Below are 24,147 nucleotides of genomic sequence, written 5' to 3'. Positions count from 1 at the left end.
AAAGAACCAGGCCATGATGAAATAAACAACAAAATGCTGAAAACACTACCTGACAATACACTCTTGGACATAAAAACCATTTATAACAAATGTATAAAAGTTACAGACCCATTAGTCTGCTGCCATCACTGGGAAAAATCTTTAAAAAGACGGTGCTAAGAAGATTATGGGAGGAGCTAGATGAACTCAAAATAATCCCGGAAGAGCAGTGCGGATTTACAAGAGGATTATCAACTGAGTTGCAGCTTGCACGGATACAACAGAATCTGGTGGAGAAGATGGCGCTGTGAAGTGACTAGCACGATTGTAGTTTGGTCTCCTAAATTTTTTTTAATTAATTGTGAATCAAGTGCCAAAAAATATTTGGAGTGTTGTGTAATACATTGTGCAAGAACCTGTAATCATGGTTAAGCAAAAATCTGAAGATTTAAGTAGCAAACAAGCAGCGGAAATACAAGAACTTACGGAGAGGTTAGAAGAAATGGCGCTAAAATTTGACACGCAACTGAAAGGTTTTAAAAAAGATCTTGGGGCTAGGACCAGAGGGAAATCAACATCCACCGATTTTTCCGGAGACATAGAGGCAGTTGTCTCTTTAAACAAAAGGTTTCAAGACTTTGAAAAATCAGTTTTGGATAGCATTGAAAACCTTAAAGTCGGATATTGCGTCGCTAAAGCAAACCAATACGCTGTGTGTGTCAACAAACCAGAACAGTATTTTAATGCACGGTATAAATGAACTACAAGACGACCTATATGCCTTTGTTATTAAAACAATTTCAACCAAGATTGGTGTTAAAATTACAAAGGCCGAAATAAATTTTGCTCATCGCATTGGACAGAAAAAAGCAAATTCCGAGAAGCCCAGGCCGGTGTTAAGCCGAGAACACATTGTTTTGATGCTACACCACGCCATGCCATCCGACATAATGCATCCGATACGACGCGACGCTACGTTATATAAATGATAGAAAATGAGACCAGTTTGAGTTATGGCGGGTAGTAGTTCCTCAGATGAGTCTGAAGAAGAACTAGAATGTGCAGCATCAGTTTTACTGTTATTAGAAAAGAAACAAAGAAGAAAATGTTGGGTAACATCCAATAAATTTAGAACGTCACTTTCATAGAGAATATCACACGCTAATTGATCTTCTCAAAATGGGTGAGAATAGTGACCGGTTCCACATGTATTTTAGAATGAACAAGGAGCAGTTTGAGAATTTGCATTCATTAGTGAAAATGAATATTAAAAAAATAAATACAACCTTTAGGAAGGTCATATCAACCAAAGAGCGACTAGCGATTTGTCTAAGGTAAGAAAAACGTTTATTTGTTTTTAAATTTATATCTTTATTTTAAATGATATTTATTTCTTACATACAAGCCTTAATACTATATAAAAAAAGAAAATTAATCCTAAAAACACCGAACTTTAAATATATCAAATATGTTCTCTATTAAAAGAACGTAACGTAAGGATAAAGAACGAACGTAGGGATTTCAGGTAGAGGGATCTCGTTGAATGTTTGTGTGCTGAATGTAAAGTTGTGTACTACATGTGAGCATCTTCAGCCGGGTGTTCTATCTGATCATAATTATTATGGTAATTAGTTAGTAAAAATGCCTGGTTTGATGTAGATGCAGAAGAAGTGAATAAAGAAGAACTGGTTAATGGTATGGCTGTCTGATATGTTTGGGGCCCTTCCTGACTCCTCATTTGTCTAATGTCTGCTTCAGAAATCATAGTACACATATTCATTCTGATAGTTGCTTGATCTATTGGAGACGGCGTTTAACGGTCTTAGCCATGCTCAGAAAGAACATATCAATTTCATCCAACGTAGATTGATATCCTTCAGGTTTTGGTACATTTTTGTACCTAGACCTTCGAAGCTCAGCATTCTCTTTCATTATGTTCACCAATTGTTTAGATGAAGTTGATGTTTGTTTCTTTACTACCAGAAGTCATCAGAATTGCGAGAAAGGGTCGAATTGTTAACACTTAATTCCTGTTCATCTTGAGATTCCGTCGTTTCGTGAACTACCTCCTCATCATCTTCGTCATTTAATTCTTGGACTTCTTCAATTAAATTTGTTTGCCTTTGCCGAGTTTCCAAATACGGCAAGAGAAATTCCATTTCCTTTTCGAACTTCCATTTTGCAAGTTTAGTGGAAGCTTGTCCACTTTTTGTTTTACGCCTTTTTTGGGCATTGAAAAAACAGTTCCTTAACTTATTCCAAGCTGTTTTTAAAGCATCCGCTAAAAAAAAATATTATACTCTACCGGGTGTCTGGGAAAAAAAAAACTAAACTGTGCAAAACAAATTAAAAATAGGTACCACGATTAAACAGTACAAGGTGACCATTTTTCCAAACTTTTGCGTGGTTTTTCCCTTATTTTGAAAAAAAGGGTGTTCTGATTTTTGCGATTGTGGACTTTTTTTTATAAAACTTATCAAAATTTGAAACCTCTTGGTTTCTTAATGATATAGAGCGCAATTAAAAATATTGAATTTTCTGACTCCTCTTATTTTTGTTATTCTTTAATATATCGCAAAACTATAAACTGGCTCTTATACAGTTTTTTACGTAGAATCCAGTGGCGTAGTTAAGTTTTCTCTGGATGTTCGAAGCAGTTTTTTAAATGGGATACCCTGTATTTAAAAAAAAAATTAACTAGCATTAAATTGCCTTTACACTGATAAATAACTTGACTAACAAAACTCGCCATAAGGACCTTTAAAATATATAGGGAAGTTATTTTAATGTTCTTTTCAAAAATGTCAAAAATGCAGGGTGTCCTATTTAAAAAATACAAGGTTTGTCTATAACTTAAAATTTGATGCACCCAAATAAAACTTAACTACCCACTAGATTATTTAAAAAACTGTATAAGAATCAGTTTTTAGCTTTGCGATATGTTAAAAGATAACAAAGATACGAGGGGGGTACCAAAAGTGCAAATTTTCAATTTCACCCTGTATTTCAAAAACCAAGAGGGCTATAAACATTTTGTTGGTGACATCTTTAGTTTCATAAAAAAGTAGTCCAGTGTCGCAAAAACCACAAACCGCAATTTTTTATTTCGCCTATTTTAATCTTTAAAAAAAGCAAAATACGGTGGAAATACCATGCAAGTGTCGAAAAACTAAAACTTCTTCATAAACAGTTTATTAAAAATTACATTTATGTTTTAGATTCCTTGCAACCGGAAACTCATTTAGATCTTTGGGCTTCAATTACAGAATGGGATTCAGTACAGTACGGCAAATAGTTAATGAGGTATGTCAAGTAATTTGACAAGTATTGAAACCCATGGTGATGCCATCACCGACTACTGAAATGTGAAAAGATATTACCCAAAGTTATGAACGACTATGGAACTTTCCGCATTGCTTAGGAGCGTTAGATGGCAAACATATTAATATACGTTGTCCTATTAATGCTGGTTCTGATTATTACAATTATAAAGGGGCCCACTCAATAGTTCTGCTAGCCCGTGTTGATGCCGATTAGAAGTTTATTGTTGTCGATGTAGGAGCATATGAAAAAAACAGCGATGGTGCCATTTTTTTAAATTATTTGTTAGGCAAATCATTAGCTAATGGCACGTTCAATATATACCTGCCGATGAGAAACTAACAGCACATGGAGAAAAATTACCTTACGTTATAGTTGGCGATGAAGCATTTCCGTTAAAATCTTATCTTCTGCGCCCTTATAGTAGAAGAAATCTTGGCGGAGATGAAGCCAAAAAAATTTTTAACTACCGTCTGTCAAGGGCTCGAAGAGTCGTAGAAAACAGTTCAACCAGACACAGCACAAGATATTATTTTAGCAGCCGCATGTTTTCATAATATGTTATGTCAAAAACGTGACTTTGAACCGGAAAATGATTATTCAAATCAGTCTAATTCTTGTTTTACTTCAGTACCACCCATTCGGCAAAATTGCACAGAGCGGGCAATGTTTGTGAGAGATAAATTTAAGGAATATTTCAACTCCCAAGAGGGCAGCGTAACTTAGCAAACCCAAACCGTGAGACGCGGAAGAATACAGTGAAGTTGTAAAAATATATTATTAATAAATATAGAAAAAATTTTGTATAGTTTTATTTACCTGCTATGTTAATTTCCTGAGCAATTTCCTCCCAAGCTTCTCCTATCATATTCTGGTCTCTATAGTGCTTGCTGTTCATATTATAAAGACACTCGTGCTTTCGAACTAACTCAATTAGTAAAATTTCATCAATTTTTGCCGCCATTTTATCGATATGATGCCACCTTCGCGTGCACACTGCCTACTACAACTTACTACGCGGTGCTACGCGACATGATATCATATGATGAAAATCAGGCAAGAGGGGATTCGTACCATGTCGGATGGCGTCGAGTCGCGTGGGATGGGAATGCATCAGAACAGTGTACACAGAACAGTGTACAAACACCTGAGATGGGTAAAATTTTTAAAATCGCGAGAAATAAATATAAAAACTTGTGCTGGACTTCTAGGGGTAGAGTGTTTGTGATGGTAGAAAACCAAAAGTTTTGTGTCGACTCCGAAAAAAAGTTACAAGACCTTGTTAATGAGTGTGTGATTGCCGATTAAAACTAAAAATAAAGGTACGTTTAATGATTATTTGCACTTTAAATATGATAGGTACTTTAATTTAAAAGGTGATTATTTTTATTGGTTTTGGTGGTCATAAAAAGCATTGCTTTGCAGTGATATTTTTATTTCTAATCACTTGATCGGTTTATTTGTAATTTATGCTTGCGGGACCAAAGTGCTCTCTTATCATTATGGTAGAGCTATTCTGTTTTTACTTAAGTTCTTTAGGTCTATTATCGGGATTTATTAGGAATAGGTATGTGCTTGATATATATTTTTTATTTGTATTACATTTGGGGAGTGGTGAGCTTTCTATATGGTTTTTAATGGGCGGAAGGTTTGGCGAGCGCGGTCGGTGGGGTGGTTTGGGGTATTTATTCTGTGATGGCGAATAATAGTACCATGCAAGATCAGCAGGTGCACACTGCGTTCAGTGTTAGTCACGTAAACATACGTTCTATAAAAACAGGCTTTAATGAATTTGTAAATTATGCCTCTGACTTTAATTTTGATATATTGGGGATTTCAGAAACATTGCTTACTCCTGAGGATGACACTTTATATTTTAATATTCTAGGATACAATTTTTTAAGAAAAGATCGGGGTTCTCGTGGAGGAGGTTTGGGCATTTACGTAAAAAAACATATAAAATTTTCGTTAGTCACATTTGAAGATGCCACAGATGACTTTGAGTATCTCAGTTTTAAATTTACGTTAAATAAAAAAATATACTCATTACCAACTTATACAAGCCTCCTTTTACGAATACATCTGGGTTTCTTGATTTTTTTGAGAACATGTTAAGTATCTCTGTACCATATTATGATAGTGTAATTCTTTTTGGTGACTTTAATATACACTTATTAAAACAAACAACAATTACTCAAAAATTTAAAAATACTTTAGAAACGTTTAATCTTTGTCAGAAAATAATGAATCCAACTAAAATAAATATTTCCTCCAATACATCTACCCTTTTGGATCTAATAATAATTAGTGATAACCTTGAATACATAAATGCCAAATCTGTATACATGCCAGAGAGTGTAACTGATCATAACCTAACATATATTCGAACTTGGCAACGTCGAACCTAACCTAATACATAATTGGCGGCTGGGGCTCGTGTTCAAATTTGATTTTCGGCTGTTTGAACTGCTATGTTTTTCATTTTAACTATCTACTTCGGCGAAGACTAGGCTGTTGTATCGTGTGGTGAGTTTTTGCTTTCTAAATCCGTTTTGCATCTGGCCAACTCTCTTGTCCCCGAAAGTAAACACGGCGCATTTGAACTTTGAACTCACCTGGGCAGACGTCTCTCAGACATTCCAAGTTGCTAGGTTGCCAGAAGTACTTTAATATCATCAATCGTGGGAAATGGTTAATAGAAACTGTAAAGGCTGTGGCAAAAACCTGGGTAAGGGAGGCCTTAAACTTTAGTGTGGACGGTGCTGTTCATATTTCCACCTAGAATGCGGAAAAGTTACAGAAGTTGAAGCGAGGCTAATGCAGGCCCAGAATACTCCATGGAGTTGTAAGGATTGTGAGAGGAATGCTGCTGGGAGGGTATCCTTGTCCCAATCTGCATCTAGACTAGTGGATAGCGACATGCAGGATTTGCAGAGTGAACTTAGAGATGTAGGGCGATCCATGGAGTTTATAAACGAGAAGTTTGAAGAGGAACGAGAACGTAATAGAGTAATGTCTGGGATGTTTTCGGAAATATCAAAAGATAATCAAGCATTAAAGCATCGAGTTGAGAAACTGGAAAGGGCCTTGGACATGGAACACACAAAAAAAATCCAACAAAATATATGTATTTCTGGTTTTCCTCTCAATGAGAATAATGGTACAAAGGTGGCCGCAAATGATATTATTAAGCTACTTTCTTCGATGGATGTTACTGCTACGCCCGAGGATTTTGTAAAAATTCACCAGTTTGACACCAAAAATGGCACTAGAATATCTGTTACCTTAAAGGATTAATTATTAATTATTAAAAAATTAATCTTAAAAATCGCATTTTAACTGCTCGGTCTAAAAAAGGCAAGATGACACCAAGAATTTGTGGTATGGGTTTATCAGAGACGCCAATTTATTTAGATGAAGAGTTGACCAAGGAAACATATAACCTTTTTAAAAAAGCCAAAATCCTGAAAGATATGGGTTTTAAATATGTATGGCATCGCAATGGTAAGGTGTTGGCTCGCAAGAACGATGGAGATAATGCGCTGTTAATAAAGAACGAGAATTTTCTCAACGGACTTACTTCGGAATCCTAAGGTATTTGACGCCAAATTCTTTATTTAATAAATATCTTGGTATGTTTAAGTTATAAATATTTTTATTTGTTTGGTTACAAATAGTATAAGTTATAGTTTATTTTATTAGTATAAATTTAAGGAATTTATTATATTATATAGGTAACAATGGCTAACATAAAAAGTCTCAAGGTAGGTCATGTAAATATTCGATCACTTTTGCCCAGCAAGAACGCTGTCTCGGATTTAATTATTAATTTGGAGTTAGATATTTTGGGAATTTCAGAAACTTGGCTGGGTACTAACATACGCGACGGCGACTTGGTTATCGATGGTTTTAGGTTCTACCGGCAAGACCGTAATACTCGTGGAGGGGGAGTAGGTGTGTATGTACGAGACGATATTTCTGTTAATACAGTAGACACTGGTGAAGAAGTTGAGTTTTTTGAGCAAATTTGGTTGATACTGCGTATTTGTGGGCTGCGTGTTGGGCTGGGCAATTTTTACCGTCCGCCTAATAGCAACCTATTAAATAGTATTGAAGCTTTAGAGACATCTGTCTCGACAATTGTTTCCTTGTGTGATGAAATAGTATGTATGGGTGATATGAATGTAAATCTTAATTTATGCAACAGGTCTTCTGAACTCATTGACAATTTTTTAAATTCTTTTTCACTGTACCAAGTAGTTAAAAATCCAACGCGTTGTTGCGGAAATAATTTTAGCCTGATTGATTATATAATTACCTCAAATGTCGATTTGTTGTGCGGTGATGTTATTCACTATGACATGCACGAAATCACTGATCACCAACTTATTTATTGCAAACTTAAATGCAAAGCGTCTCGTAGAACACCCAAGCTAGTCGAATTTAGAAGTTTTAAATATTTTAATCTTGAGGCTTTCAATGCTGATTTAGTCAACACAGATTGGGGAAGAATTTTTGACACAAATTGTATAGATGGGAAAGTCGAGCTGTTGACCAATAATATGTTAGACTTATTCAATATTCATGCTCCTCTTCAAAAAGCGCGTGTAACCAGACCTAAATCTCCTTGGTTTACTGACGTCCTAAAAATTATGAAGTCAGAACGCAACAAATTATTGTCTAAATACAAAAGAACAAAAAAACAGGAGGATTGGGAGGCCTATAAATCCCTAAGGAACTATTTTACTCGTGCTGTGCGCCAAGAAAAAAAGTCATATTTAGAATTCATTACAAGTAAAAATTGTTCCAGGGAAACGTGGAAAGCTCTAAATGAGCTAAATATATACAATAAAACTAAAAACAATATTAATGTACCTCACCACCTAAAAAAGCCCAATGAGATTAATAATTTCTTTATAGATTCTGTAAATGCTTTAACGCTAAATGTGAATAATAATTCTACTGCTAGTGGCCAAGAAAGCCGAACAAACAATGTTTTCCAATTTTCGCCTTTTACTGCGACAGATGTGTTACGTGCTGTATCTAGCCTAAAGTCAAACGCCTGCGGTTTTGATAACATATCACCTGACATGATTAAACTCTGCTGTCCTGTAATTGTACCGATTTTTACTCATATTTTTAATGAAATCATTAAACATGGTGTGTTTCCTCCCAAGTGGAAAATATCTGTAGTTCTTCCCTTGCCTAAAAACAAAAATGTAGAGAGTTTTTCTGATTTACGACCTATTAGTTTGTTGTGTGTCTTTTCAAAAATTCTAGAAAAATTAATTTACCTCCAAGTGTCTGCACATTTCAACAAACACTCTTTATTTAGCTCTAGACAATCGGGATTCCGTAAAGGGTACAGTACAGCTTCAATTGTACTCAAAGTGATGGACGACATTTTTAAGGCTGCGGATAGGGGTGAGACTACAGCGCTTGTTCTTCTTGACTATAGCAAGGCTTTCGACACGCTTGATCACAGACTATTATGTGCCAAACTGAGGTCTTTTGGTTTTTCTCCCGAAACCGTTAAATTTTTTAAAAGTTATTTAATGGGACGGTCTCAGTTTGTAAAGATTGATGGAGTGGGATCTGATCTTAAATTGCTTACTAAGGGTGTGCCACAAGGGTCTATTCTTGGACCCCTATTATTTGTCATTTTTACCGCTGATTTAGACTCTGTGATTGGCGATGACTGCTCTGGCAATCGATATGCTGACGATACCAAAACTCTAAGAGTTTTTCTAAATCTGAGAGTCATGCGGCCATCAGTCAACTGAATCAATGCCTGGAAAGAGTGGCAAATTATTCAGAAAATAACGGTTTAAAGCTCAATCCTTCTAAATCAGCTGTTATATACTTTGGTCCTAATCACAAATGGGCAGCAGAAAGTTTGGTAGTCCAGATTTCCCAGAGCACTATTCCAACAGTACACGAATCTAATAACCTCGGTGTAATAATGGATTCTGGTCTTAAATTTCGATCACAGGTGGCAAAAGTAGTGCAAAGGTCTTATATGTCATTACGCAATTTATACAAGAGCAAAAGCGTTCTTGGTACTCATCTTAAAAAGACTTTGTGTGAGTCCTTGGTACTCTCGCATACTACCTACTGTAACTTTGTATATGGACCTTCACTTGACTTAATATCAAAAAAGAGATTACAACGCATTCAAAATTCTTGTATTCGCTTTATCTATAATTTGAGAGCAAGAGATCATGTAAGATACAAGTTGCCAGAATTAAAATGGCTAAATATTCAGGACCGCGAAACTCTTCATTTTGCATGTTTTCTCTATAGAATATTAATGACGGGTATTCCTCATTATCTAAGGGTTCAGATGACGTACAGATCCTCTACACATGATTGGATTACACGCCATAATAATCTCTTAAATGTGCCAAAGCATCGAACAGCCATGTTTCAGCACAGTTTCTCGTTTTTGGCTTCCAAGTGCTATAACACTTTAATATGTAACAAGTTTGAAAATCTCAGTTCATCGGGTTTTAAAACTCGACTAAAGGGCTTCTTGCTGGGTAAATATAAATAAGAATAAAACTTCTAAACTGTTTAAGAAGCATTATTATTTTTCTCGCGTATAAGTAGTAGGTATCTTTATAAGTATTTTTTCACCTGTTTTTCCCTTAAAATTAATATTGTAACATAGTAGTTTTTAATTAATGCTGAATTATACATTTGACTGTTATTATTTAGAATTTAATGTATTTAGTTAGATGTTTGCCGATATTTTATGCAATATTGTAATTATGTAATATTTGATTTTTGTATGCTCGGTTAAGCAAACAGCCATGGCTGCCCTTCGCCGAGCCTAATAAAAAGACGTTTATTATTATTATTATTATTATATATAGAGCTAAATATTCCTAAATATCAAGCATATAAAAAAGTTATAAAATATCGTGACTATGCAAAAACTAATACCATAGCTTTTAAAAATGAGGCAGAACAACTCCCGTGGCATGATATATATTATACTTATAATATTAGTGAAAAAATTGCAATACTAAAAAATAATATTAGTTACTTAATTAATAAATATGCACCTTTTAAAACTACAATATTACAAGAGAAACCTTTTACTCCCTGGATCACGAGCAATATAAAATTTTTAATGAAACTTAGAGATAAGGCACGTCACAAATATTTAAAACAGAAAACTCCTGGGAATTTAAATTACTACAGGCAGCTTCGAAATTTCACTAAACATGCCATAAGTAGAGAGAAAACGGCATATTTCAAACAATTTTCCTTAAAAAAAGGTAAAAATTTTTGGAATACCGCTAAAAAACTTAATTTTACAAAAACTAAAAACAATCCTTTACCAGAAACACTAAATAATGCAGTAGACCTAAACTCATTTTTTTCTAACTCCGTGGCTTTTACAAAATCAACCTCAAATAAAAAAATTGACTTCTACAAAAATAATAAACTAAATGTTAATCAGGAAGAGTTTTATATCAATTTAATTGATGAGGAAAAAACTGCGAATATTATAAAAAACATTGGAAGTAATGCAATGGGAGTTGATGAAATTTGTATTAAAGATTTAAATATATGTCTTCCTTATTGTTTAGAAGCTTTAGTTAATATTATTAATAGTTGTATTTTGCAGAAAATTTATCCTAGTGAATGGAAACAAGCTATTCTTATTCCTTTACCTAAAATTTCCTCCCCTGAAGAATTTAAAGACATAAGACCAATAAGCATTTTACCAGTTATATCAAAAATATTAGAACGTCACATTTATAATGAACTCTCTAAATATTTATATAATTTTAAAATAATTCCTGATTGTCAGTCGGGATTTCGAAAATCTTTTAGTACTACAACAAGTCTCATAAGCCTTATTAATGATATTAGAATTAAAGAAGACAAAAAACAGATAACTTGCTTAACCCTACTTGATTTTAGTAAAGCATTCGACACCATTGATCATAAATTACTATTAGCTAAATTACACTATTTTAGGTGGTCAACAAATGCCATTATATTTTTCCAATCTTATCTTGAGGGTCGGTCTCACTGCGTTCGGGTAATCAAAAAGTTCCCAACTTCTTGCCTCTTACCATGGGTGTTCCACAAGGATCCATATTAGGACCGTTGCTGTTTTCTCTCTATGTGGCTGATATGGAAAAGTGTCTTCAAAAGTCAAAACTCCAACAGTATGCTGACGATTCCCAGGTATATATTGCTTTTGATACTCCAGGTCTGCATGAGGCGCAAAATAAAATAAATACTGATCTACAGAGCTTGGCCGTGTTTAATGAGAATCATAACTTAAAACTTAACGCATCAAAATCGTGTGTAATGTTTGTAACACATGACAAGAGTCAGCTGCAAAAGGTTTCAAACAGATTTAAAGTAGTTGTTAATAGTGAGTCTGTTCCAGTTGTAACGAAAAACGTAATTTAGGTGTAGTTATTGATTCAAATCTTAACTTTACTTCCCATATTAAAGTCAAACTTCAAGCCACCTACATCAGATTAAAGGGCCTATATCAGTATAAGAAAATGTTGCCTTCAAAAATAAAATATTGGCTGTGTGATGCACTAGTTCTTTCATTACTTGACTATGGGGATATTGTATACGGCGATTCTTTAACTAAATACTTATCGAACAAAATACAAAAACTTCAGAATAGTTGCATGAGATATTCATTTAATATTGCCTCTAGAAACCGCATAACTCCATATTTAAATTCTAATTTAATTCTGAATATGAGCAATAGAAGGAAAGTCCATATGTTTAATTTAATTTATAAAATAATGAAAACCGGCAGCCTGCAAATTTAAGAAATTAATTTTTTAATCAAGATATTCCTTATAATACAAGAAATCCTCATTTGCTTAGAATTCCTTTACATAGAACAGCAACCTTTAAAAAATCTTTTTTATATATGGGCATTCAGATGTGGAATGAACTACCTATTTATATAAAGGAATGTTCGCCTAAAAAATTTATTATAAACTTAAAAAAATATCTCTTAAACACGCAAATTATGGTAACCTAATGTGACCGTATTTTATAAAATGGTATTTTTGTTTTAATTAATGTTCTGCACACCTGATCTTGCTAATTGTAAATATTTACATTAAAATTGAATTCTCACTCGCCTGTTATCTACCCTCGGTGCTCGCCCCTATACCGTTCTCGCTCGTCTTTGGATTCTTTTGTTTTTTTTTTGTTTTTCTTTTTGCCCAGCTTCATAGCCACTCGCTAGTTCATTGTAAAATGTACATATTGTCCCTTTTGATTTTGGTATAGACCTTATTGTAAATACATAATATTACGTTTTTTTAGAAAATAGTTTATTTAGGAACACGGGTTGTACAGCACATGTACAAGTAATCTATGTACTTGCATGTGTATCGGTTTTTTTATAAAAATCGCGTTGCACTCCGATTACCAAACAAATTGTTGTAATTTTGAATTATTTGTATATTCATGGAATTTTGTTTTGTATTTTCTGTAATAATGTTTAATAGTTTTGAATGGTAATAAAAGTATATTTTTTTTTAATGCGAAGGGATCTACCGCCATGATCACGCTCGACATCGAAAAGGCCTTCGATAGAGTGTGGCATGACGGTTTGATCTATATTGAAGTGATCGGTATTGAAGTTGCACAAATTTGGGGTGTTCGCAATGTTTACTAAATTTATTAAAAATTTCCTGAAAGACAGGGAATTTACCGTTGAAATAAATGGAACTATCCTATAACAGGATGAGAGCGGAAGTTCTCCAAGGCTCCCCGCTCGCACCAATTTTATTCAACATATACCAAGCGGACATTCCAAAAAGCACACACTATTCGCAAGTCGCATTATTCGCGGACGACACATGCAGAGTCATCTAGGTAATATTATAGAGTGGGCAAACAACTGTAAAATTAAAATAAATAGTAAGAAAACAGAGGCCATTCTAATACCAAAAAAGCATGATCCCAAATTTGGCAATTTGGGCACGCTGGTCCCCTGGAAAGACGAGATAAAGCACTTAGGAGTATATTTCGACAAAAAGAATAACCTTAACACGCTTATTATAAAACAAATTAACTCATGCAATGGAACCATTCATGCGCTCTATTCCTTTCTCTGCAGGAGCAATAAGCTCTCTTTGACTAATAAATTAATGGTCTATAAACAGGTTCTACGTCCTAAACTACTGATCTGCATTCTGACTGCAAACTTGACACAATTCAAGAATACATAATTAAAAAATATTCAAAGTTTAAGGAAAAAGTCAGAAGTGTAGACGACTCCCTTATAGGAGAATTTCTCCTGAGACCAAGAGAAAATCGGCCATGGAAAGGCGTAATGTGATATTAGCCGCCGAACTCAAATATGACTAAAACAGTTCTTTTAGTATCTCAGGCTTTGTTTTCTCTGTGAGGAGTGGGGCTCGGGCTCTGGCTCCACCCAAAGATAACTGGCAACCTTTCCTCGAAGCCTAATTACTCTTTCCTATCCTAAAATAAGTTCAAAATCCTTTAATCCAACCTTAGCACCCAGATGCTACAGAGAAAAGTAGTATAGGAGATCAAAGTACCATAGCACGTAGTTGCAACTGAGAAGACCGGCAAGAGCAATAACAGCTAGTCCGGAAGAAACCAGTGTAACAGAGGAAATCACCTCTAGCTCGCTCACGAGAGTGGTGTGGGTAAACTTAACCCATTATGTATATACAGTGACCGCCTAAAGTTCCGCATAAATTCGATAAAAATTAAAGACATGATTTTTTTTTTGAGAAAATGCTCCGACCCGTCGATTTTTATTTTAAGTTGCACATTATTTCACATACATTTTTGTATACAGGGTGGAACAAAAAAAAAGATATAACGTCATCGGTAATTTTTTTAAATAGAATGCTATATTTTTTATTACATTTATGAAATATAGGCGAAATTTCAAACAAGTTTCGTATAATACACCTTATATCAAAAGTCAACTGTTTCAGAAATATTAACATTTAACCAACAAGAAAGCAAATAAGTACATCTATTTACAAAGTAAAATAAAGCGGAGGATAAAATGTTATAAACTGTGAAAGCTTCTATTAATATACATTCAATAGATGATTCAAAAAGGAATTAATAATTATAGAACTTACAACAGAAAATAAAGTAAGACAAATATTGAAATACAAGCGAAAGTGCCACATTTTGCACACAATGATAAAAAAACATACTGAGCAAATAAGAATCAGAAGAGAGAGAACATGAGAATGGCTTAAGGCTATAAATCAAACAAAAAGTAGACAAAACATGACTGACACAAACTGCAGTTATAAATTTAAACTGTTAAATATATTCGTTAGTCGTTTTAATTTTTTTTGAGTAGTTAATATAAATAGGTAGTTTATTGAAAATTATGTCCTTATTTAAATAAACATCAGTTTAGAAAATACTATCTTATATGCAAGTCCTCAGGGCGGCTATTCTGTAATTTTGGAGGAAGTGACACTTCCTCCTGAGAGAAGGGATCTCACATCACGTTCCTCTCCCTAGGTATAAAAATTAGTATTCTGTAATAGCAGTGACCGTGTGGTGAACAATCATCACGATCATGTAATTCTTACAGCGTTGCCAGATTTTCGACCAATAGAATACGCGCGCTCATACGTTAGACGTGCCGCTAACCTGACAAGGATTTTGACATTTGACGTACCGGATGCCGGGTATTTATTATTTATTTTTTTGTACAACGGATTAAAAGACATTAATAATTGTCTGTGTTAGTGTTACCACTTTAATAAATTAAAAATTAGATAGAAGTCTGTGGTATTAAAGTGGCAGAGTGTAATCGATCAACCCCCATGACCAATGGACAAAAAAAAATTCTAACTGCGTGGATGAAAAAACACTCCCAGCTACAAAGTGGACTCTTTTCAAATAGTTTTACAAAGAAAGACGCCCAAAACTTGTGGAAAAACATCACTGTAACGCTAAATGCATTTTCTTCGATTTCTCTGGGGCATATTGTAAAACTTGGAAGCAATGGCGAAAAGTAGGTGAAACATTAGGGTAAAAAGCTTGCATCTATGGAGTTACCACTTCAATTATATCACGGGCAAGTTCTTTGTTTACCCTAAATCTTTTTATAAAAGCTTGATCAGTTAATGATGCAAAGGGATCAATCCTTTGAAAAACTTGCCTCTCTCTTTCCAAATCTTCTTCAGCATCACGGAGGTTCCCCAATACCTTAAATTTAGTTACAGAAAAGTTCCATAAGAATAGTCAGAATAGTGATTTTCTGCAAATTAATAAACAATAATGTTACCTATTATTAATACCCACCTCATTAGCGATTAACAGCTCAGCAAAATCCATATTATGGTTATTATTATACACAATAATAATAATCGGAGGGATTTTTTTATAATCAGAACCAACAAACCAAACAAAACAACGCTATTTTTTTTAGATTTTCGCCCACGCGTCTTTCTGTCACCTGTCTCGGAAGTTAGGTTAGGATACCCTTCTAGCAGTAGAAGTGTGATCACGCATTTTTCGCATGATGTGAGCGCTCCCCTGTTTACAGAATAAACTTTTAGTAATTTTCGAGTGAGCTCCGCCCACTTCTCGTGTGAATGTTGTTTCACGCGTTTACAGAATAGCCGTCCTGTAGTTTGTGTTAAAATAAATATTTTTTTTTACATTAATATCAATATTTATATTAATAACATCGACATGATTCTCAGAGATTTCTTTAGGATTATTGGTCACCATTAGCGAAAACGATTCAAAATGTTCGAAACTTTTGTCATGAAGGCTCATCAGAAGAGTTAGTAACAACATATAAACAAGTGAAAGGGACTAAGAAATAAAATGGTTTGGTGACACTTGAACCGACTTTGTGGTTTATCCTAAAAAAATTCAGACAGTCAACCCAAATTAGGTCATGAAGTGAGAAGTATTTTGATCTGACACGACATTGAGCATAAGATAATAATACACCTTACATAAAAGTTTGATTCTGAATTTTAGAGCTGCATCTTGTAACCAAAGTATATTTTCATAAATTAGAATTATTTCTTGTTATTAATTAGATAAGTTCATTCCTAGCGGATTTTTCTTTGCACCAATAATTGAGTTAAATATAATTGTTTCAAGATCGCTATGCCGAATAGAAATGCCAAACATTTATTTAAAAATCACTATTTTCTTTTATTTCAATTGACACAATGTCTCTTATAAATCTAATGTCATATATATAAATTTGCAAATCGGTCTTTTAATTTAAGAAAAGCTATCAAAAATGCAGAAACAAAGTAACCTTGGTAATGCGTACTGAAAAAACTAAATATTATGATAATAGAGTTGATCAATCTAAAGCTGATAGTCACAACATGTGGAGGACCTTAAAAGGCTTACTAGGAAATAACAAACAATCTGTTGATTATATGGATGCTAATTTTGGGACATACACAGGCAGCATAGAGGAAAACTTTAATCAATTTTATTCAGATAGCTTACAAAATATTTCTACAAGAATTGAAAGAATAGAATGGACTTGTAATACAAACAATTCTCATAGCGTTGTCCTGTTAAGTTTTCTTCGAAAAATTCTCTATTACTTTATTTTCCAAACATTAATAGATTTACGGTACTGTGTATGAGCCTTAGTTGCCCGGTGTGGATTTGACATTGACCAGTAACAACAATTTTGCCGATTTACCACACCGTTTAAACAAAAAGTTGCTTCATCCGAAAACAAAACTCGTAACACAAACTGACGGTTATTATTGCAAATGTTCATCATTTGCTCGTAAAATTCGTTTCATCGATCAGGATCGTCCTAATTTAATTCGCGTATTAGTCTAATTTTATAAAGGCGGTATTCATTCGCTTTTAAAATTCGTCTTACTAACGTTCCGGCTATATTATTATCAACTGAAATTTGTGAAGTTGCATTGTTTGGATTTTCTTTGACGGAGAGCAGAACGTTTAATTTTGTTTCTTCATAAATATCTGGACGACCCGATCTTGGCAAATCTCTAACATGACCTGAAGGTATGAATTTATGCTCTATTCTACTAACTGTTGACTAAAAAATAGGATGGTTTGGGTATTTGGCTTTAAACAGTTCACTATAAATTAGCCATAATTTATTCTGATAAAAACTATTAATTTTCGAACTGACGGTGACATTCGAAAATGGAGATTTTTTACAAGTGCAACCATGGAAATAGAAACAATTGGCAGTATTTATAACATTATTTTTATCCTCGATTTTATCTTAACCCATTAACGCCTAGCGTTACCACATGGCTACGGCAAACACGTGACTACTCAAAGTGCGATGGCATTGGCCATGCACTAGTAAATTTGTTGCGAGCGTGTCATATCACCAATCACAGTGTGCAAAAACCACGCGTTCACTTAGTTTCCGTAAAAACGCCGAACTGTGTGTGTTTAGTGCGGTTAAATTTGATAGTTATTGAAACATCGTGAAAATATGGATATACAATTCGAGTAAGTATAATTTATTTTTTATGTATAATAGTGGGGGATATTTTGTTACACTGTGATGCTCAGAATACTATGGCTTATCGTTGGCCAAATTTGAAATAAAATCCATTGATAAGTTAGTGAGTTACAAGGGCGTTAACTTGTATGTTATCATATGGCAACACTAGGCGTTTGCACTAAGTGATTTCAAATAATTACAGATACGGCTTTTCACTTGCGGAAGCGCTTGATATGGTGTATAACGATGATCTTGATGGCGATATTTACATTGAGCCACCAGAACCCAATGTAGACACAGATGAGGACTCAGCTGACGAGGACGATGGCGGGTAATAAGCCAACTTTTTATCGTAATTTGTTATTTTTTGATCTTTTTTTTTCGTAGGCTAGTTGACAATTTAACAGCTCGACAGTTGCGAGCCCCGGCCGAAATACGATTATAGAATAACGAGAGATTAGGTACCCAATATAAGGTTGAATGTGATGCAAATATAGCAGATCAGGAAACAAATACTGTGCCTACTCCGGTTCTTGTACAGGAATACACAACTTGGCTAAAAGATAGGCGAAACCAGTCTAAATCATTTATACCTCAGTGGGAAAAAGGAGCAGACTATGCAGTTGTACCGCCAAAATATTTTCCGCCACCAGATTATTCCAGATTTGAGCAAATGTCCGTAATTCAAATTTTCGAAGAGTTTATAGATGATGAATTTATAAAACATTTGGTGGCGGAAACTCGCAGGTATGCATTATTTTTGAACTGTCCAGACCCTAATATTACACCAGATGAAATTCGTTGCTTCATAGCAATATTATTTGTAAGCGGCTATAATAATTGGCCATCTAAAAGGCAATATTGGAGTAGTGGCGAAGATCTTAAGCATTTAGCTGTGTCTCGAGCAATGCGCCGTGATCGATTTTTACAGATCACTCGGTTTCTTCATTGCTCTAATAATACAAAACTAGACAAAAATGATAAGTTCTACAAGATTCGGCCTGTCATAGAAATGTTAAAAAAAAAAACTGTTTGAAAAATTTCGTTCCGGAACAAAATTTGGCTTATGATGAGAGTATGGTTCGATATTTCGGGCGACATAGCTGCAAGCAATTTATTCGTGGAAAACCCATTAGATTTGGGTATAAAATTTGGAGCCTAAATACTACAGACGGCTATTTGGTAAATTTTGATGTTTATCAAGGTAAAAGTCCCAAATCTAATGCGGACTACGATTTGGTAGTAATGTTAGATGAATTGCCGCCAGAAAAAAAGGATTTGCGATATGAACTTTATATGGATAATTTGTTTTCAAACCCAGCGCTTTACTCATATTTGCAATTTCGTGGTTATTCTGCACTGGAACAATTCGTGAAAACCGAATGCCCAAACAATGCCTACTCACGAATAAAAAAATGTTTGTCAAAAAAGACCGTGGATATTTCGAAACAGCCATGGAGAAATTCGATGGCCATTTGTATGTGAGATGGATGGATAATTCAATGGTAACTATGATGCCTACTTCGCAACTCGCATGGAGCTCAAGAAATTGGACAAGTTAAAAGGTACTCACAACAACAAAAGAAAAATATAACGGTTACACGACCAAAAGTTATTGCGAAATATAATGCCCACATGGGAGGAATTGATCAGATGGACCAGAACCTTGGCTGTTATCGCATCGGTATTCGAGATAAGAAATGGTATTGGCTTTTGCTAACCTGGATTTTCGATGTTGTTCTTCAAAACTCCTGGATACTATATAATCGATCTCGAAAACAAAAGGTTTCACAGTTAGAGTGTAAAAGAGAGGTGGCGACCGTATACTTGAAAAAATTTCTATTTTTCCCGAAAGGATCTGGGCGACGAGCTTCTGCATTGGAATCTTCAGATTCGCGAGTTTCGGATAATATCCGGTTTGATCGTTTTGACCATTTAGTTCAACAAACAACACAAAACAAACAAAGACGATGTGCACTCAAAACATGCAACTCCACAGTAAGAACCATGGGTTCAAAATGTGATGTAGCTCTATTTATTTCTTGCTTTGCACCTTATCATTCCCGTTAACTTAAACCTGTTTACTTATTTTATATTACTTAGTATAACGTTCTACAGGGTGTCCCAAAAGTGATGAATCAAACTCAAACAGGAGATTGGAACAGAGGGAGTCATTTACAATCAAAATCACCCCCTATGTTGTTATACAATTGTGAATAGGTTAAAAGTTATAGCCATATATGTGTATTTTTTTAATTCCAGCACCTTTGTCAAATAAAAGCTTTTAAAAAAATTATACAGTTGATTAAACAATCTGTTTTTTGTTATTGTACCTAGAAATGATGTGCCTCTCCAACAAAAATATGTTTCTTAAACATTACTTTTTAAGAGCACTAGAAAAACAATTTTTTTGGACTTTTTACAACTTTAAAAATAAGTACTTAACTTTGATGCCATTTTTTTGCGAAGAAAATATAAGACATACGAGTGACCCTGAACCTTAAAAACTTCTTTAAATCATACTGATTCCAGCAAAGTACAACTTGAATAGATTATTAAAATTTCTTATTGTCTAATTAAATTTTTATTTTTTTAAGAAATAAGCAAAAAAATTATTCCATGGCTAAATCAATATTTTGCTTTATTATTTTACGAAAAAATAATAAAATTAAGATAGTAAAGTGTCTCAAAAATGTTTAAAAATACATAAGTATGTCGACTTCTAATACTGAGCATTTTTTTGCGGTTATTTTGAAGAATGTTGATTTGTCGTGTTTTTTGTCGTAAACAAAATTTAAAAATAATTTAAAATAGGTAGTGTTGTGTTGTCCAGGTACTGGCTAAGTACATACAATTTTGTATTATTTATACAACTGAACACATAATGCCTTATACCGTCCGTGAGTATGCAGAAATGCATTATGTTTATGGATTTTGTAATGGAAACGCTCGAGCGGCTGAAAGGGAATATCGTGAACGATATCCTGACTACAGGGTGTTTCAACGAGTGCATAACGCATACGTGGAGGGGCAGATTCCTGGAAATCCTCGCAGAATAGGAAGACCTGATAAAAATGCTGAGGCAGAAGATGACATCATTGAAATGGCATTAGAGGAACCTTCAACTAGTGTTCGCCGCATATCAGGACGGTCTGGTATTCCGAGAACAACAGTACACCGCATTCTACGAAGAAACCAGTTGCATCCCTATCATGTACAACGGGTTCAAGATCTAATACCGGGTGATTATGACAAGAGGGTGGAATTTTGTAGAGAAATGCTTCATCGTAATAGGCAGGATCCACAATTTTTTAACAAAATTTTATGGTCAGACGAATCTAGTTTTCAGAGGGCGGGAATATTTAATATTAACAATTTACACCACTGGGCATATTTTAACCCCAGAATTGTTAGAAATGACCGCTTTCAACATAAATTTAGTGTGAACATGTGGAGTGGCATTCTTAACGGTTCATTAATTGGGCCGTTTGAACTACCAGCCAGATTAAATGGTGAAATCTATAGGAGATTTTTGGAAGAAAACTTACCTGTTTTACTTCAGGATATTCCATTAAATATTCGTCAATCAATGTGACTGCAGCACGATGGAGCGCTCGCCCATTACAGCCTTCAGGTGAGACAGTTTTTAAATGAGGCCTACCTTGGTCGTTGGATTGGACGGGGAGGTACAATTTGTTGGCCACCGTGCTCCCCCGACCTCAATCCAATTGATTTTTTTTCTATGGTGGTACTTTAAGGAGTTGGTATACGCCAGGGAAAATCGTAATGAGGAAGAGCTATGCCACCAAATAATTACAGCAACTAGATTAATTACCCAAAATGAACGTTCAATAAAATTTTAATATTTTCTAATTAAAAAGATTGTTTCAATTTTAGGTAGTGTAAAGTCCTAGCGTTGACATATGGTAACGGCTAATATCTCAAAATTTAAGTAGCTAAAATTAAAAAACTAAATTTTTTACAGCTTCCTGAACGTATTTTTAGTAATCTTAAAAGAGCATAAAAAAGTAGCATAAAAAAAATAATTCCGGCGCTAATGGGTTAATTTGTAAATAGACGTACTTATTTGTTTTCTTGTTATTTAAATGTAAATATTTCGGAAACAGTTGAGTTTTGATATAAGGTGTTATACGAAACTTACTTGTAATTTCGCCTATATTTTATAAATGCAATAAAAAATATAGCATTCTATTTAAAAAAATGACTGATGATGTCTTAAATAAAAATCGACGGGTCTAAGCGTTTTCTCAAAAAATCATGTCTCTAATTTTTATCGAATTCATGCGGAACTTTAGGCGGTCACTGTATGTACCTATAAGCGCCACTTGCTTTACTACCCTCGTGCAATGACACCTCAAATCTGGCCTTAATATGGTCTTGAATATGGCCCCGGACCTATAGTAGAAAATATTACTAAATAAATTAACCATTACTAATATAGGTTAGCAAAATGAGACATAAAAAATAATATGTGAACTCAGCTTTAGTATATTGACAAGGGGAAATGTCACAGTTGTCAAATAACCTGACCTCTAATTCTCAAAATTCAAACATCAATGTGTCAAACACTAAATAAAAAAAAGGAACAGTAACTATAGGAAATCTACAAGTGTACTAGAATTAAATCAAGTTCTAAAAGTTAAGAAGATGAAAGTCGGTAGCTTATTCCTAAATAAATGAGGTAAAATTTATAATATACCTCGCTTATACGTATATACTCAGTTCCCAGTAAAAATAGATGACAACAAGCTGCTCCAAAACTAAGTAAAACCAGTAAATATATGTGCAAAAACCAGTAAATCCTTGTACTCGCCCTGGTTGATAATTAGAGGACAATTGGGCTCACCTGGTATGCCTCAGGAAGGACTGTCTTCAGTGATGGTTAAACAACGTGATCAGCCAGTACTAAGCTCTGTGATAGATGTCATGAGTTGACTATGGGTTTGAAGTAATCCAGCAAGGTCTTTACAATATCGATGATGAAAATTATATGGAATGGGAAAAGTAGTGAACAAATAGATGAGGAATATAAGGACATAGATAAAGAGGTCTAAGTTAGAATGTGGCCATTTTTAGGATTTCTGTCAAAAAATAACACAGAAAATCCTAAAAACTCTTTAGTCGTCTCATTCTTTAAAGCTACCTTAGGCAAAACGTTAAATTAACTCACAAAAAAAAATCAGGCCTAGATAGTGTGTTTTCTTTGTAAATCGGCTCAAAGCAAAACTAGCTGTAGTCGTCAAGTTTCAGCTGAAAAATGACCCGTTTACCCAAATTTTTCGAATTAATTCCCCTCCAGATTTTACTACGTTTATCGTCTGTCAACCTTGGCATCTTACTGAAAATATAGATAATTCCCCGCATTGAATAAGTAGTATTGTAAATATGTACCAGGTACAACAAAATTTAAAGAAGAAATCTCAGATTACTGCACTATATTCGCAAATTTTTTATAAATAACAACAGTTTTGTTAATTATTTTAAGACATATAGAGCTCTGTATAGAGTAGTTATTAAAAAAGCTAAAAATAATTATCTCAAAAAAACATTAAGTAATTCAGATAATATTCAGAGAGAAGCTTGGAAAGTGGTCAATGAACTCAGAGGAAAGCAAAGGAATGTTTCATCCCTAGGATCGAATATAGAACCTAATCAATTGAATGGAATTTTACTGAATTATTGGTAAGAACTTATCAAGTAAAATTCCAAATTCCAATTTTGTGATTTTCATCAATACTTTGATTATCAATCCAAAAATCTCATTCATTATTCTCTAAGAGACCAACATACAAAATTGTCGAAAAATAAAGAAAAACATAAAGTCACGGTCTCACAACATGTAATAAAAGGGCCACACGTGTTTCGCTCTAGTTAGAGCATCATCAAGCTTTTAGAAGCCATCCACACACTTTACAGTACAGTACAGTTCATTCACATTCTAAAGGCCTGATGATACTCTAACTAGAGCGAAACACGTGTAGCCCTTTTATTACATGTTGTGAGACCGTGACTTTGTGTTTTTCTTTGTTTTTCATCAGTTTTGATTACCAAGGTGAGTCAAATTCATTCTTTTTCTTACCTGTTGATCTTGTAGAACCGAAATCAACTTTAAGAGAAATAAAAAAAAAGAAATCTTGAAAAATTTGTAAAAAGCCGCATGGTATCATATCTGACGCAAAAAAATATAATTCTGAGTGAGCAGTTTGGGTTCCAGGAGACCAAAGGAATATTGGATGCCATTTTTTTATTTTTAGAGTCTTTATATCTGGGACTCAACAATAGGGAACTAGCTGCAGCGGTATTCTATGATCTGACGAAGGCATTTGATTGTGTTG

At 34.2% G+C, this 24,147-nt stretch overlaps 1 protein-coding gene across 1 annotated transcript; it reads right to left on the bottom strand.

The window, feature by feature from the left end:
- Positions 1 to 1,391: 1,391 nt before the first annotated feature.
- Positions 1,392 to 4,903, bottom strand: LOC126745612 (uncharacterized). Its single transcript, XM_050453551.1, has 2 exons — positions 4,120 to 4,903; positions 1,392 to 2,260 (listed from the first exon to the last, which is right to left on the bottom strand). The coding sequence occupies exons 1-2, from the start codon at positions 4,262 to 4,264 to the stop codon at positions 1,956 to 1,958; spliced, it is 450 nt and encodes a 149-aa protein (XP_050309508.1). The 5' UTR covers positions 4,265 to 4,903; the 3' UTR covers positions 1,392 to 1,955.
- Positions 4,904 to 24,147: the final 19,244 nt, after the last annotated feature.

The sequence above is a fragment of the Anthonomus grandis genome, chromosome 16 (genome assembly GCF_022605725.1).
Source record: "Anthonomus grandis grandis chromosome 16, icAntGran1.3, whole genome shotgun sequence".
Lineage (NCBI taxonomy): Eukaryota > Metazoa > Arthropoda > Insecta > Coleoptera > Curculionidae > Anthonomus > Anthonomus grandis.
Note: the sequence above shows the minus strand (reverse complement) of the source record. Positions and strands in the feature narration are given on the sequence as shown.

Excerpts from the sequence above, each read along its gene's own strand:
- LOC126745612 (XM_050453551.1), bottom strand. The coding sequence starts at position 4,264 with ATGGCGGCAAAAATTGATGAAATTTTACTAATTGAGTTAGTTCGAAAG. Across the intron at positions 2,261-4,119 it reads TCAGGAAATTAACATAGCAG|CGGATGCTTTAAAAACAGCT; the intron begins GTAAATAAAACT and ends ATTTTTTTTTAG.